The sequence below is a fragment of the Lepisosteus platostomus genome, chromosome 1, assembly GCF_059453375.1.
Source record: "Lepisosteus platostomus isolate fLepPlt1 chromosome 1, fLepPlt1.hap1, whole genome shotgun sequence".
Classification (NCBI taxonomy): Eukaryota; Metazoa; Chordata; class Actinopteri; order Semionotiformes; family Lepisosteidae; genus Lepisosteus; species Lepisosteus platostomus.
In genome coordinates, this window is record NC_142611.1 from 41,445,399 (window position 1) to 41,460,402 (window position 15,004).

At 36.8% G+C, this 15,004-nt stretch overlaps 1 protein-coding gene across 2 annotated transcripts in view; it reads right to left on the reverse strand.

Moving 5' to 3' along the window:
• The window catches only part of evc2 (EvC ciliary complex subunit 2), a 122,157-nt gene that overhangs the window by 32,247 nt on the left and 74,906 nt on the right, over positions 1-15,004 (reverse strand). For both annotated transcript variants that reach the window (XM_088628807.1, XM_088628800.1), the window contains exons 16-18: positions 14,425-14,574; positions 2,411-2,638; positions 374-570 (exon numbers count right to left, since the gene is read on the reverse strand). In XM_088628807.1, the coding sequence (XP_088484933.1) occupies positions 374-570; positions 2,411-2,638; positions 14,425-14,574 (575 nt within the window). The remainder of the gene's footprint in view (positions 1-373; positions 571-2,410; positions 2,639-14,424; positions 14,575-15,004) is intronic.

Below are 15,004 nucleotides of genomic sequence, written 5' to 3' on the forward strand. Positions count from 1 at the left end.
TTCATTGCTTGACAGTAACAGACCACACCTATTAAAATATTTTATAAACAATACTATTGATTTTTGTCCATATGTTGTTCTGTAATAGACCTCCTGAAATTTGTGTTGCTTGAAAACAAGGCTGATTTAGGAGCAGTTAAGGGAGAACAAGAATTGACCCTACCCTTTGACACACCAATATTTACATTATTTGAAAGAATATGTATATATAATAGTACATGCTTCACAGTACATGAAACAATATTGCATAGGCATCTATGGATTTGCAGACAAAAGCTGCAGTCAACGTCTCTTTGAACTCAGCACAACTAACTCCTTATTACTACTGTAACTCTGATGACGTACAGTACAGTGACACATGTTTACTGCTCACCTGTTTCTTTGCAAATGCATCACTTGGTGAGACTTATTGAGAGCCTGCTGCAATCTGACAGTCATGCGGCAGTCCTCCTCTTCTTTGGAGATCTCAGCTGAAGGTGCATCAGGTCCTGAGGTTAAGGTGGGTTCCACTGTTAAGGCCTTCCAGTCAGCCAGACACTTTTGGAGCAGGTTTTCTGTAACTTCCAATCCCTTTGAAAACAGAGACAACAAACCTGCAGTTCAGAATTCAGAAAAAGAGGCACACTTGAAACAATACTTTTGAGCTGTATTAAACAGGCTGACATGGTTTCTCATCTCACCAAGCTTAATTAGGTTTCTTCCTTAGCAGACAGCAGTGATATTAAATCACAAATTAAAACAATAAAAATAAACAAATCCCAAAAAGTCCAATAAATATGTGTGCATTCTCTCTGTATGACTGTATGATACATATTTGTATATTTGGCATAACAAAACACAGAAGGGCAACAGCAGAAGATATCAATGAAAAATTAAGAAAAACATAAAACCAAAAAAGAACTAATTTAATTTTTATAAGTTTTAATTAAGCTTTGTACATCTAGTAAGCAGTATTATTTAAAACTTTGGTATATCTAATTTATGTTATATGAAACAGTGTTAGATGGCATGTTCCTTCATTTTCTGTTTCAGGTTTGTACTGATCTGTTTATCCTGTTTGCTTTAAAAATAAAGAATCCAATTGTGTCTATGGAAACAAAATAAAAGTTAAACCAAACAGATACAGACACCCTTCCTAGCGCACTTTTAACATACTAGAAATATATAGCTGTAGACATAAATAGAGACACCTTGCATTTGTGTAACAAACATTGTCAACCTATAGTTACTGGTTAATGATGCCAGTTATTCTGATTCAAACATCCTGTGAAAATCACAAGTTGAAATGTTATAGTGAAAGAACCTATTTAAGATACAAGGTGCAAATACTTCTTTAAATTCTTGATTTAATCAATCAATTTGTGAATAAAAAGTAATAAAAATAATAACAGATACATTTTCTGAATTTTATTTTACTAACTATATTATATCTTACAACCCTAAGTAGCTTGATTCAACTGTGGAACTTCCACCTGATGCCACATTAGAGAAGTTTTGAGCTATGCTACACTATGGTATGTATCACTGTATGTACTGTATTACAGTGGGTTTAATACAATGCACTTACACCACCACAGTTTAACATCTTTTGCTGCAGGCTCTTGATAGCATTATCACAGTAAAGCTTTGAAAACACCCCTATTTGCACCAGCCTTTTTAAAAAGCACTTAAACCGAATCATATAGGACAGTGAGAGTGCAGGTTAAAGGGTTATAAATAAACCAGGAAAACATTGTCATAAGTAAGCAGATTTATGGACGACTTTGATCAGAGAAAATGCATCACTTGATTAGAACTAAACAATATCTAAGGGAAAGTACACAAATTAATTTTTAATTCACTAGATCTGCTATAGTAGTCCAGCTGGCCTAGGAATGATTGACATGCATTTTCAAGCCATTGGCTTCTTCTCATACCTTGATTCTGTTAGATTCAGGAAAGTGATAATGCTGAGGCCCGCAAGGATCTGGCCAGAGACAAGAGAATAATAAGGATTCCCCAGATGGCTCCACTCTAACGGAACTGGCTGTGCTTCACACAAATTATATTTCATTGTCAGTAATTGCGAGGTGCAGCATCCAAATAGAAGAAACCTGGACTGAACTCATGTTCTACTCAAAGCAAAGGTATTACCACTACAGACAATCGGAGGCCCCATGGGATAAATCCTAAAAAAAAAATCTTTATCATACATATCCTATTATTTGAATACACCAAAAGAAACCTGTATCTTTGCTGTCTCCACTGATTTTTTATTTTTATTTGATGATTAAGACATTGTTATACTGTGCATTGTTTGGTAGAATATTAACTTGTCAACCTTATTAAATCTTTTCCAATGACCTTATTTACAACCAAATAGCAATGAATATATAGTTGCCGTTTATAAAGACAATTTAGTTTTCCTTACATGACTGTGGTTCTGGATTGTTTGTGCTATTTCTGGGGTTGTCATTGACCCTGAAATGCTCAGCTCCTCCACTAGCAGCGACTGCAGATTCAAAATGGCAGCATACGTCTCCAGGGCCTTTGCTCTCTTTTCAGCTTTTTGGAACTGTAAAGCAGTTATGTGAGCTCCCAGGCGTTCCTCCTGAGATTTGAGAAGGTCTTCTCTTTCATGCTGCAGCTCTGCCAGGACCTACACCGGGGATCAACACGAGAGAGGAATGAATTTGCATGCTATCACATCATTTGTCAGAATTAAAAAAAAGTGATAAAGACATTAAATCATCTCTATGCATAACAGAAAAAATATTATTGCTCGAACAATGTAATGTAAAATATGAGGGGTTACGTCAACAGACGTTATTACTTGTATTATTACGATAACTTCCATCATAAAACCATACCCCTTTAGCTTTACATCTATTGCTCCTGCGGAGGAAATAAGATGATAATTATTTTTCAATCTCTTGTGGAGCTGCTGCATCAAAACAAAGCACTTAGCTTAGCATTCTTACCGTACAACACTTGAAAACAGAGTGCTGTGCCGTTCAGACATCACAATATACAATGGATAACAAGGGATGCCATCCCAGGAGTTCTAATCTGCTTTCCTACTAGGGAACTTTCATTAGATACAGTACTGCATGTTCTTAAGAGAAGAAAGGGTCATTTGAATAGTCAATGACAGGGTAGTAAATGAACAGAAATCATTCCAATGCTTAACAGTGACCTGAGACTGACAAAATCAGGAGGTGAAGTGCACATATTGATCTGTTTAATGCGGAGCTGCATTATTTAGTTTAGCTGAAACCCACACTCAGCAGTTCATAATGAAACAATGATGAACTTAGGATCAAGATAAACAAGTTTTAATAGGGCAAACAAAGTTCGCTAAATATTGTCAGCATTATTGACATTTAATGCTACAATCCCATGACCACTTGAATCCATTCCACATGAATCCAAGTTCACTTGATTGCACACTAACATTGTTCCTGTGGGGGAAGGGGGGAAAAGAGTATATAGTATTTTGTTTGGTAGAGGTCTTTAATTGCATTTGATAATAAGAGCTCAGAAACAACTAGATGCTTTAATCTTAGGTGTTTGCATAGTTGCTAGATAAAAGTCCAGTCTGAAGAGAAACCACTTAAGATGGACTTCACAAGGCCATCTTAAGTCATCAGACGTTTACCAGTAACTAACGTGCCCATGTGATATACTGTACTGTACAGAAGCTACACAACAAGGACCTTTAAGTCAGTATAAGAAGAATGTAGGTTAAGAAGTGATTCAATAAGATAGAAAAGAGCATTGTAGCCTAGTGGCGAATCCATATTTATCACTGGATTCGTCTTTGATGAACAAAAGAATCTATATTTTCATATTTGTCAAACAAATTTAGTTTGCTTTTTCAATTTGCCAGGCAGAGACTATCAGTCCTTTTATTTGAAAGCATTTTTGTTAGGGACCTATTCTTGTCGAGGCTCAGTTTAGATGGCAGGCTCACCAGTGGATTTGTTTTATGAAAGCAATTTTACATGCTCTTATCAAAGTATTGTGGCAATTCCTTAGTATATGAAGTTTGTCAATGTTAGGGATCTAGTGGAAAAGCTTTGGATGCAAGGTGATGGGCCCCAACAACCCTCTCCTATTGTAAAATGAGCTTGTAAATGTTTCTGTGTATTTTTTGTCTTGTGTTAATGAATTGTTTATAAAATACATCTTTGCCTTGTGGACTAATACATGTTTATTTCTCCATTACAAAATTGTTCATGATCCTATCTACATTGATATTTTACATAAAGGTACAAAATCTCACAACAGACCTCTCATCCTATTCAACCTGAAAACATATATAAATATTGACATTGATGTGGAAGTTACACAATCAAAAAGGTTAATTGCATAGCACTTGATCATTTTAACATACATAAAAAGATCATATATACAGATGCAGCCACTCAGAACGCACAGTATTTCTTCCAAATACCTCAAAAGTAACATGGCAGGTGCGTAATGTAATTCAGTGGCCAAAGACGATCAATAGGTAGCACTTGTGGTGCATTAAATGTTAGTGAAACGATTGCTTCATTTCATCTGTTTGTCTACTGTGCATGTTTAAATCTGCTTAATATGGAACATTAATATGGAATTTTACAACTAAAGGGAAATTGTGGTATCTGAAAATAACGTAATATACAGCTAATGTACTGTACCTAATATAATGCAAATTTCAGCAACAAGTACTCAGGAAACAGTTTAACTTCACAAACTGTAATAATAAACTATTTTGATATATCTGACTACGTTAAAAACACACCAAAGGAACGGTCTGAGTGGGATTTGAACTGCTTACCTTGGAGTAGCAAGTGGCTATCTTAACCGAATATAGCCAAAATATAGATTATCTTAATGTGGAAAAACACCTGAAAGAAGCACATCAACTTCACAACTAGCTACAGTATAATAATAATCAACTATTTTTTAGATCCAACTGAGTAATTTTGTTTTAGTAGAATAGCCCTGTTTTCTTTTTAAAATAATTTAGTATTTAACACACAGTACTGTAATACAGATTAAAATGAATAAATGTCTATACACTATACAATTTAAATATAATTGAAAAGAGATTGTCTCTCAGGATTGACCAGGTTTCGAAATCAGGCATTTTCTCGCGACAGCCCAAATGCTTCCACATGCCACGTTAAGCATTCACAATCCACCTGGCAGTTTTACAAAGTAGTGCAGTCTGACAACAGAATATTTTAAAAAAACAGCAGCATGCTGCAGTAAAGTGTGCTGCATTATTTGTTTGACACAACAAGCAGAAAATCTCCTTTGAGTCATTTGAATATATTACAGCATACTTGTCTATATTGTGAAACAAATTAAGTGGCATAAGAAAATATTACAATCAACTACTGTAGGTCAGCACACAAAATATTTTCAGACTTGTTCCATATTTGGTCTGGATGTACTGTAGCAAGAACTAAAAGCTGTCATGACCAAAATATTTTGTGCCAATTCAACTGCATATTTATAAATAAAACTGTCAAAACTGAAAACACAATGCAATTTGTATTGTATTTGTTAAACAGTTTTCTGCATTTCTTCCTTCAAACTGCCAGAGAACAATTCTGTTGATGTTGTATAATGCTTTAATTGCACCTTAAAAGCTTGCCTCAGCGATTCCCTTGGTATAGAAATTAGAGAGAGACAGTGGAAATGACTTTGAGGTTTTAAACATTAAAAAGGCAGACTAAAGGCCTGCCACTCAAGTGACATACTGCAGACAAAAAAAAACAACCCCTGAAGGTTCTTGCTAAACACAACAAATCCCTGCATTTCATCCTTTAAGAATTTCTGCTGCTTGGCAAAGCTAATATAGCAGATGTACTGCAAGTATAATTAATGTGGTTTAACAATGTACATGTCTCATGTACATGTGCTTTAAACGTCAGTAAGCAGTAAAAACATCCCACTTTGAATTTTGCAACTATTGGATCTGCGATATATCTAATTTCATTTTAGAAACATGACCAAACTCCTCAACAAGTTTATAGTCCTCAAGCATATAAATGTGCATGGAAATAATGTCTCAGATAGTTGCCATTTCAGTATGGAATTACTGATTTTATTAATTAATAAATCTCATTCACAGGCAAATATAGACTGCTAATCATAAACCTTTTATTATTTTTTCTTTATTCTTGAATTAAGCTTCTAATTTCCAAGGGCTTCGACACCTCACCACTGTCATCTTATGTGATTATCTATTGTTTTTTGAAGCTCCTGAATGTCACAATAAAAATCTGTAAATTCCTGTTGAAAGAGCCTAATCAAAACTGATCTTTACAGCAAATGAGAATAAACACCACTAATGTTCTTCTATCTACCTAAACAATGCTGATGATCTATTTTTTTATTCATGGTTAAAAAAATTCAAATTAATTCAGATGATGCCCTTAGTGGTTATGTTTATTAGAGTTCTATGGTTGCTTTGAAAAATTAGCATTGGAATTAAACACAGAAGTGTTTTTAACAGTGTTATCCTATGCACCACTCTCTCATCAAACAGATACAATTCAGTACTCTGCAATAATCTGGAAGTCCACAAAATTATCCAAGAATACCAAGGAAAAACAGCCACATTGTCAACAAATAATGTTTTAATATAATGCCATAGTAGCAGCGATTACAGGCTAACAAAATATATTCTGTGCCATTGAACTCTTGAGCAAAATGTGTATGAAGCACCATACATAGAGAACAAAAAAAACTATGTGCATGGAGTACTACTGCCATTCAATGACTTCAGCTAGGAGACCTAAACACCAGAGATTATCAAGGAATCCTGAAGGAAAGCAAGCAGATCTGCTATCTTGTCAGATATCTCTGATCAGTAAAAATGGGATAATGGCCCTTAAAAATGTTTTGAGGGGATGTAGAGCTTCACATTTTGTATAAAAAGTGAGCATACTTTTTTATTCTCTTTAATGTCTGAACCAAGACTTGAATAGGTTACAATGCACAAGCTTTGAAAGGAAAGACATAAAAGTATGTTTGGGTTTGCAATAATGGTTTGGGTTTTTACAGTAAAAACTAACCTTTTCATGGTAGAAGAAAAATTGTATATGGGTGAGTTCTTATGAAATAATTCTTCAAAGTGCTCAAAACATCTTTTATTTTAATGAAAGTTTAATCAAAGGTAAACCTATGTGGATTTTTCCCCTCAATCTATTTCTTATGTGGCCATAGCATCCTCCACATTTGACACAGAAACACAATTATGGTGTTTTTAAGGTACTTTTACATGTACAAAAAATAACTTGTTTCATTCTGTGGCCTTTGATGTGATCTTTCTCAAAATAGTGTACACGAGATAGATGTTTTTTCAGGTTTTGATATGCTTTAGCCTAGTCCTATACCAACATTTTTGCCTTATTTTTGTTTGCCTTAGTTTTGCCCTACTCCGTTGGGCCCCTGAGCAAGGCCCTTAACCCCAACTGCTCCAGGGGTGCCATATAAATGACTGACCCTGCGCTCTGACCCCAAGTTTCTCTCCTTGTCTGTGTGTCGCATGGAGAGCAAGTTGGGGTATGGAAAAAGACAAATACCTAATACAAGAAATTGTATATGGCCAATAAAGTGATCTTATCTTATGTCCATCATTTGTTCAGGCACAGCACAGAGTTGAAATGTAGAGTCTGGTGAGTCTCATGAATGAAGTGACTCCACAATTATTACAAATGAAATAATGGTTTATTTGTAATCAGCTATACAAACTTGTTAATTTACGAAGTGATATAAAGTATGATTACATCTAAAGGAATAGATTTTGATATTTTAATTAATTTACTCTTGTGATATGACAACTTAAGTTGTTAAACAAAAAGAGACAAACAAACACAGCAATACTGAGTTGTGAAAGTTCACGTTTCTTTACTCTTCAGCATTTTAAGCATCAAGACTGTGGATGTACCCACCCCAAGGTGGACTTCTAATTTATGATATTTAAAGTGAATATCTCTAGCCATTAAATATAATAAATCATTGTGTTCTCTCTTACAATGCCTCTGAGGCTTTGTCCTTCTCCTTGTCATTTAGGGTGTCAGTCATCCCTGTTATAGTTATGGGCTTCATTGATGTGTGTACATCCCTAGTGTCTGAACTGAGTAAAAGTGGATGGGAGACAAAATGCTCAGAATGGGATTTAGGAGGATCATATCTGCCAACTGTTTCTTTCGTCAGCCTGTACCATGAGCCGGTGCCACCAACAACTGTCATACTGGATGTTTATGGACCTTTTGAGGTTTTTAAAATGCATCTAAGGGTTTGTTAGTTTCAAATGTGTTATCTTAACAAAAGGAATGCATGGATATTCACAACTCCTCAGCTGCAGTGGTCCTGCTAGAAGCACAACCCATCATATTGCATAAAATACTGGTTTTAAAATGCAGAAACAGTACAGTGTACAGCACACCTTGTGAAACTACTGTATAGCCTCACCCAATTTGAAAAATCACCACTATGCTCTGATAACTCACAACTGAACATTTTCTAAATAGGAACTTCAATGCTATTTGTATAGTTTGGGGTTATATGGGGTCATCAGCATTGATGAGTACATTTCAAACCACAAAAAAAGTAAAATGTTCATAGTAACTTGTAAAACCTCCAATTTACATAATTAAATAGATGAAATGCCATAATCTGTGATTCAGAATGAAGGAACAGAACTTCCGGTGACGTGAAGTGGCCTTAGTGCATTGTAAACAAGCAGGCTTGCAAATATTGTCATCTCTTTAATTCAACAGAAATATTGCTCTTGACTATAAGGCAGTTTTGCTGGTATAGGGAACTTACCATCTCTCAGATATTTTGAACAACCTTTTTGATTTGAATTTCGGTATCACTCATATCAGTTATTACAGTTTAGAGAACGAAGGACATTTGATATGGGAAGAAATTCTATTAATGGGGTGAATTTAGGAGACTATTTCAGATTTGGCAGAAAAACAAGAAATGCAGGAGTCAGAGGCTGGAACAGGCTTCCCAGCCAAATGGTTATCATCTAAACAAAAAACATCTGGAGCAAATTTTAAAATTCAAGCAGATACTACTAAACTACCAAAGGGGAAACATGGGGTGGATGAACTCCTCGCATCTGCAACCTTTTTTCTGAGTTTCCTTCAGACTTCCAAAAGCATACTGGCTACAGTAGGTAAATTGATGTTACTTAATTGTCCTTGTGTGCTTTTGTGTGAGTGCCCCCTAGGAAGGACTTATACTGTATCTAACCTGCGGATGAGACATTCTGACTCTCTGTGGTCATTAAATAGGAATAGGCTCCTAGTTGCTGTGACACTTACAAGGAATACTCAGTTTTCTGATAATTCATAGATGGGTAAACTTTTCATTCTGTTTTCAGTGTTACAAAAAAAAACACCTTCTTTTTCCAGAAAATGTTAAAATCTTTTCTTTTTATCAACAATCTGAAGTCCTCTCTGCTCCCTTACCTCACAGTACAGAAGACCTCAGAATATATTTACTATAGAAGCAAGCCTGGTCTTTGAGTGTCAAATTTGTTTCTGATTCTCTTTGCATCTCAAATTTAATGACTTTAATTTAGTAATCAAGTACTAACTGAAAGGTACCTCTAAAATCTGCAGGAACTTGGCATTCAAGAACTATACCCCTTTAAAAGCCTCTACAGGAGATCCAAGTGCAGTCAAGGGTACAAGACATTTCACTTGGAAGCCAAATTTAAATTGTTCCTTCATCTATAACATTCTTTTATCATATCTCTAATTCTAAATAGTAATGTCTACAAACATAAGAACAGTTACAAACAAGAGGAGCATCCAGCCTATCTAGCCCGTTGAAAGTTTGTAACAAACAAGCCAACTGGGCAAAATGGCTTCCTTGCATATGTTCTCTCCTATAACAGAAAGATTGTGAATTCGGTACATAAAGAACCTCCGCATACACAGGATGCCTAAGGCACACATTGCAGAATATAGACATACAGGAACAAAAAAGAAAAGCCAGGCTGAGCTTTACTATCCAGGCCTTGCTAGTTTGATCCACGTTCATGTCACTAGGCAACTATCACCATGAGTCCCCAAGCAGTAGCACACAATTGGCTAAGAGCCACCAAGGGTTAGGTGGCAATAACTGGCTAAGGCTCTCTTGACAAACACTTGCAGCTTTGCTGAGGTGCTTGTGAGAGATGCGCCTCTCTTCCAATCTGAACCTGTAAAATGGAGCAGGTTTAAAAGATGCGAGCCTCAAAGGTGGACAGGTTGGAAGACTCTGCCTACACGTTTTCCTTCTCTCCTGAGGTGACCCGAGACAAAAAACGCACAATTGTTGACTTAAAAAATTTTGGCTGGTATAACAAAAAAAAAATTGGTGATCCTAATGGATCCTAAGTCTTCAACTGCAGGCTGAAGGAGTACAAATAAAAATTTTAGGAAAAAGAGTTTTGTCAGACCTTGGCCTCCTGTATATATTTTATGGTGCAGAAAGTACAATGTAAATGAAGCATGAAAACATCTTCATTTTTATTATGGAAAAACGATCTTGAAGAGAACTGGAAAAATGAATTTATCCGCTCATGCCAGCACATACTGTACGTGTTTCAAAGTGTTATTAAAGCTGTTTACTCTGATGGCATGTCAAGAAAAGTAAATTTCCATACTAAGGTATATGAAGTATATAAGTTATGACACAGTCTGAGAGAGAACAATTTTTTTCCATTGCAAAAAATAACAGCAGCAAATTTGGAACAATGAACTTAAGACTGTAATAGAGTGCCAAAACCAATTTAAAAATAGCAGGTAAGACAGGGATTGGGAGAGACTGACTACATATACAGTAATTATATTATTAGCACATTCAATGCCAAGCAGAGCTAGAGATATAAATAGTAGACGAAGAGACAGCTTTAGCCAATGGTTCCAAATGGTTCTCGCACTATCAAATTATTAAACTCCCAGTCACTCTCACCTACGATCTGAACCCTTACAGTGCCTTCTCTCTTTATCAAAACTCAAACGCACATTGAGATCTACCTCTACTTCACATGTCAAGACATTTACTCTCCATAATTTTGTATCGTTTTATCCTTTATTTCAGTGGTTCTCAAACTTTTTGGACCAAGTACCACCCCTAATCCAACCAAAGCATCCAAGTACCACCTACAAGTCATCATCTCATAGGAACCCCAGAAATTCTCAATGACCAACATGAGCGCATGTGCACACACACTCACACATACATATAATAAATATTATAATAATAAACTTTGTTTGATAAAATGTGGCTTCTCAAAGTGTTTTACAGAAAAAAAACAACAACAAATAAAAATAAAAAAGCACCATTTCAGTGAGAGGGGTGAGCCTGTTTAGTCAAGCAAAGCAGATGTGAATTAATTTTTCGAGCCTTGATACAATTCACAACAGTCTTATCAGATTTTAAATCGTCAGGCATTTTCTTGATGGCAAAGGTCTCGCGGTGGATGTTGCAATGAAACCATTAATTTCTGGAGCAACCTCTCTAATTCGCGCAACTACACCGCTGTGTCGGCTTGTCATTGCTCTAGCACCGTCTGTACAAACTCCGACACATTTTATCCGGTCAATGCCATTCTCTTTGATAAATTCATTCAGAAGCTGAAATACGTGCTCTCCTGTAGTTCCTGTTGGTAGCGGCTTACAGAACAGAAAGTCCTCACGGGATGTACCCTTAAACTCGTATCTAACGTAAACGAGCAAATTGGCCAAATCGACTACAGACTCATCTAATTGCAGTGAAAAACATCTGCTCATCTTAACGCGCTCTGTCAGCGTACTTTTGATATAATCCTTCATTTCAATATTCCTATGAATGACTGTGTCTTTCGGGGGAGGCAGCAGGTCGAGCTGTTCAGCAGCTTTTTCTCCACACATAATAGTGTGGGGCTTACCTGCTTAAGCAATCCGCAAGCTTGCATTTTTCCACGTTTCCGTTTTTATTTCAGTGTTTATTTTAAGTTTTTGCGCATGGGAGAGAAACACAGAGACGCTCGGTGTATTTTTCTCAAATTAACTTAGAACAGTTCTTAAATATTTTTCTGTTATTTTTCACGCTTTCCTGTGCTCACCAGATTACCAGCGTTCGTAGCACGCATTTCTATGAATTCCTGTGTTTACAACGTTGGCATTGTTCCAAAATCACGCACATTCTCCTACCTCCCTATTTGCTGGAGATACAGTAGCTTTTTTTAAAATACAATTGGTCACTTGTGTCCGTAGCATGCATTCCTATAGAGTGGTATAGAATTACAGAGTATCTCTTGTGTCCACTGATGTATTAGCGCGCACTGTATCGTAGTACGTAGGCTGCGTATTCGACACATATAAAAATACAAAATATGAAAACCCGTCCCGATTTTTCAGCGCACACAACAAAGTTCCAGGGTCATTTGGCGTACCACCTGGCGGCACGCCGTGTACCACTGCAGGTACGCGTACCACAGTTTGAAAACCACTGCTTTATTTCATTCTGTTGACGTATGATTTTGCAAATTATCTGTTGTTGTTTTGCACATTGTCTGTTGTCTCTGTCTTCTTTTCTTGCACAATTGTATTGTTGTTTGGACTACTTACAGTCTGAGAGCTATCTAAATAGTATTTTGTTATACCATATACCTGTGTATGAGAATAATGACAATAAACTTGAACTTGAACCAAGACGAGGCATGTAACAGAGGTGAAAGTGAACATCCCTAACAAGTATCTCTAGAAACAGCAAATTTAAAACAATACCTGCAGTCAATTGACACCATTGTTGACAGTTTGGAACATCACATTTTAATTTTATTCTTAAAGTTTGATCTCAAGGACTGAGATATTCCCACTGAAGCTGGCAAAAAAAAGCCTTCTTGGTATCCAATGAGACAAGGGCAGGGGGAAGCAATGTCTGTAGCTGCATGTGTAATGATGTAAACATTATCAGATATCAGGTGCCCTTTAGTAAAGCCCGTTTGAAGATAGTTTATTAATTTTGTCATGCAGGCCTTAGCACACAGCTTGGTGTCAGGGCAAATCAGAAAGACAAGATGATAGCTTGGAAAAAAAGTGTGGGATCTTCGTTAGCAATAATAAGAGCAGTATTATCATTCCTCTGAAATGTACCTTTCTCAAAACCAGTATGTATCATTTAGAGCAGGAGTGAACCTAAATGGGTAAAAAGCTGGCCGTGAAAAATCTTTTCAGATACTTTTGCCAGTTACTTATGAAGGAAAAAAACAACCTAAGCAGAAATCAGAAGATTTATAACAAGATTGTTATCACAGAATGTGCAACACAAAAAATGTCATGAGTGATGAAAAATGGAAAACTAAAATACAATTTATTGTCATGTCATTTGCCAAACTGCTTTATACCATATGGTGTCGCGGGAAGCCAAAGCCTACCTGGCAAGCAACGAGCACAAGGCAGGGTACACCCTGGACGGTGCACCAGTCCATCGCAGGGCAAGTGCAAGCCAATCACATATAGGGACAATTTGGAGGCCACGGTAAAGGCCGAGGGGGGAAATGTGTCCCAGACACCAGGATAAGGCCCTATTCTTAATCGAGAAATGCCCAGGGATCTTTAATGACCCCTGAGAGTCAGAACCTCGGTTTTACATCTCATCCGAAAGACGGCGCCCACTACAGTATAGTGTCCCCGCCACTATACCAGGGCATTAGGACCCACACAGACCACAGGTTGGGCGCCCCCCGCTGGTCCCACTAACACCACTTCCAGCAGCAACAGGTCTCACATCCAGGTACTGACCAGGCTCAAACCTGCTTAGCTTCAGTTGGTAGCCAGTTGAGAGCTGCAGGGGGATATGGCTGCTGGCTATAAAATGCATTAATAAATATAATTTTTTCAGAAATTAAAATAAACTAGTTTTATGTTCTCCTTATGTCTGAGTAGGTTTTCTCCCACAGTCCAAAGACATACTGTTCTGGCAAGTTAACTGGCTTCTAGGACAACTGGCCCTGGAGTGAGTGTGTGCGTTTGTGTCTGTGTGTGCCCTGCAAAGGACTGGTGCCCTGTCCTGGGTGTATACCTTGCGCCCTTTGCTTGTCAGGATAGGCTCTGGCTCACCCACGACACTATGCTGATAAAACAGTTAGAAAATGGATGGATGAAAATACACTCTAATAGGGTAATAGGTTCAGACAAGAGAGTGGATCTTAATTATATTCCATGGAAAGCAGTGGCGAATTAATTGCTGCCTTTTGTCACCTAACAATTTGGAGAAAGACAATTGGTTTGGTGAAACCTGAAACCCCATGTTTCAAGGAAGTGGAGTCTATTGATATACTATAGTTCCCAGCTGTTTCACAATAGTTAAATACAAAACAAGTTTTGTTAACATAGTCTGCAATATCAGGTTTTTTGTTAAATAAATGTACATACAGTACTCCAGTTGACTTACCTCCTTCATTGCTGTGCTTTCCATCTCTTTTTCCTGCTCATAAAGCTGGATTTTTTCTTGTGTTCTTTTCCGGACAACCAGGAGCTCGTTGTATTCTTGCAATTGTATTTGTGTGGCCCCAGAAGACTGCTTTTTGATTTTATACTTTTTCTGTCAATACAAATTTGAATGTCACACAAATAATAAACAGAGAAAAGCATCCTTTAGGACTTTTATTGTTAAACTGGGTGCAATAAATCCCTTTTTTAGCACAAAGCTTAAAATCGGCAATAATTCCCACCTATCTTTTTTTGTGTTTTGATGTATACATTATGTACAGGCAGTCAATTTACCACATATTCTGGATGTTGTTTCATGAAATGTAATGCTTCTCTAAATACTAAAATGAATATTTTAACAAACTTTAAGATATAGCTGAATTTCATTTCATTGTCTCAACTTTTCGACCCATTACTGCAGCCAATTCATGGCTTGCCCTTCGACGGTGACATGGCAAACAAATACAACATTTCCCACATATTGAAAAAAAGCTGTAAACTTTTCTTCTGCTTTTGGTACACCTAAGGATATACCTGAGCTA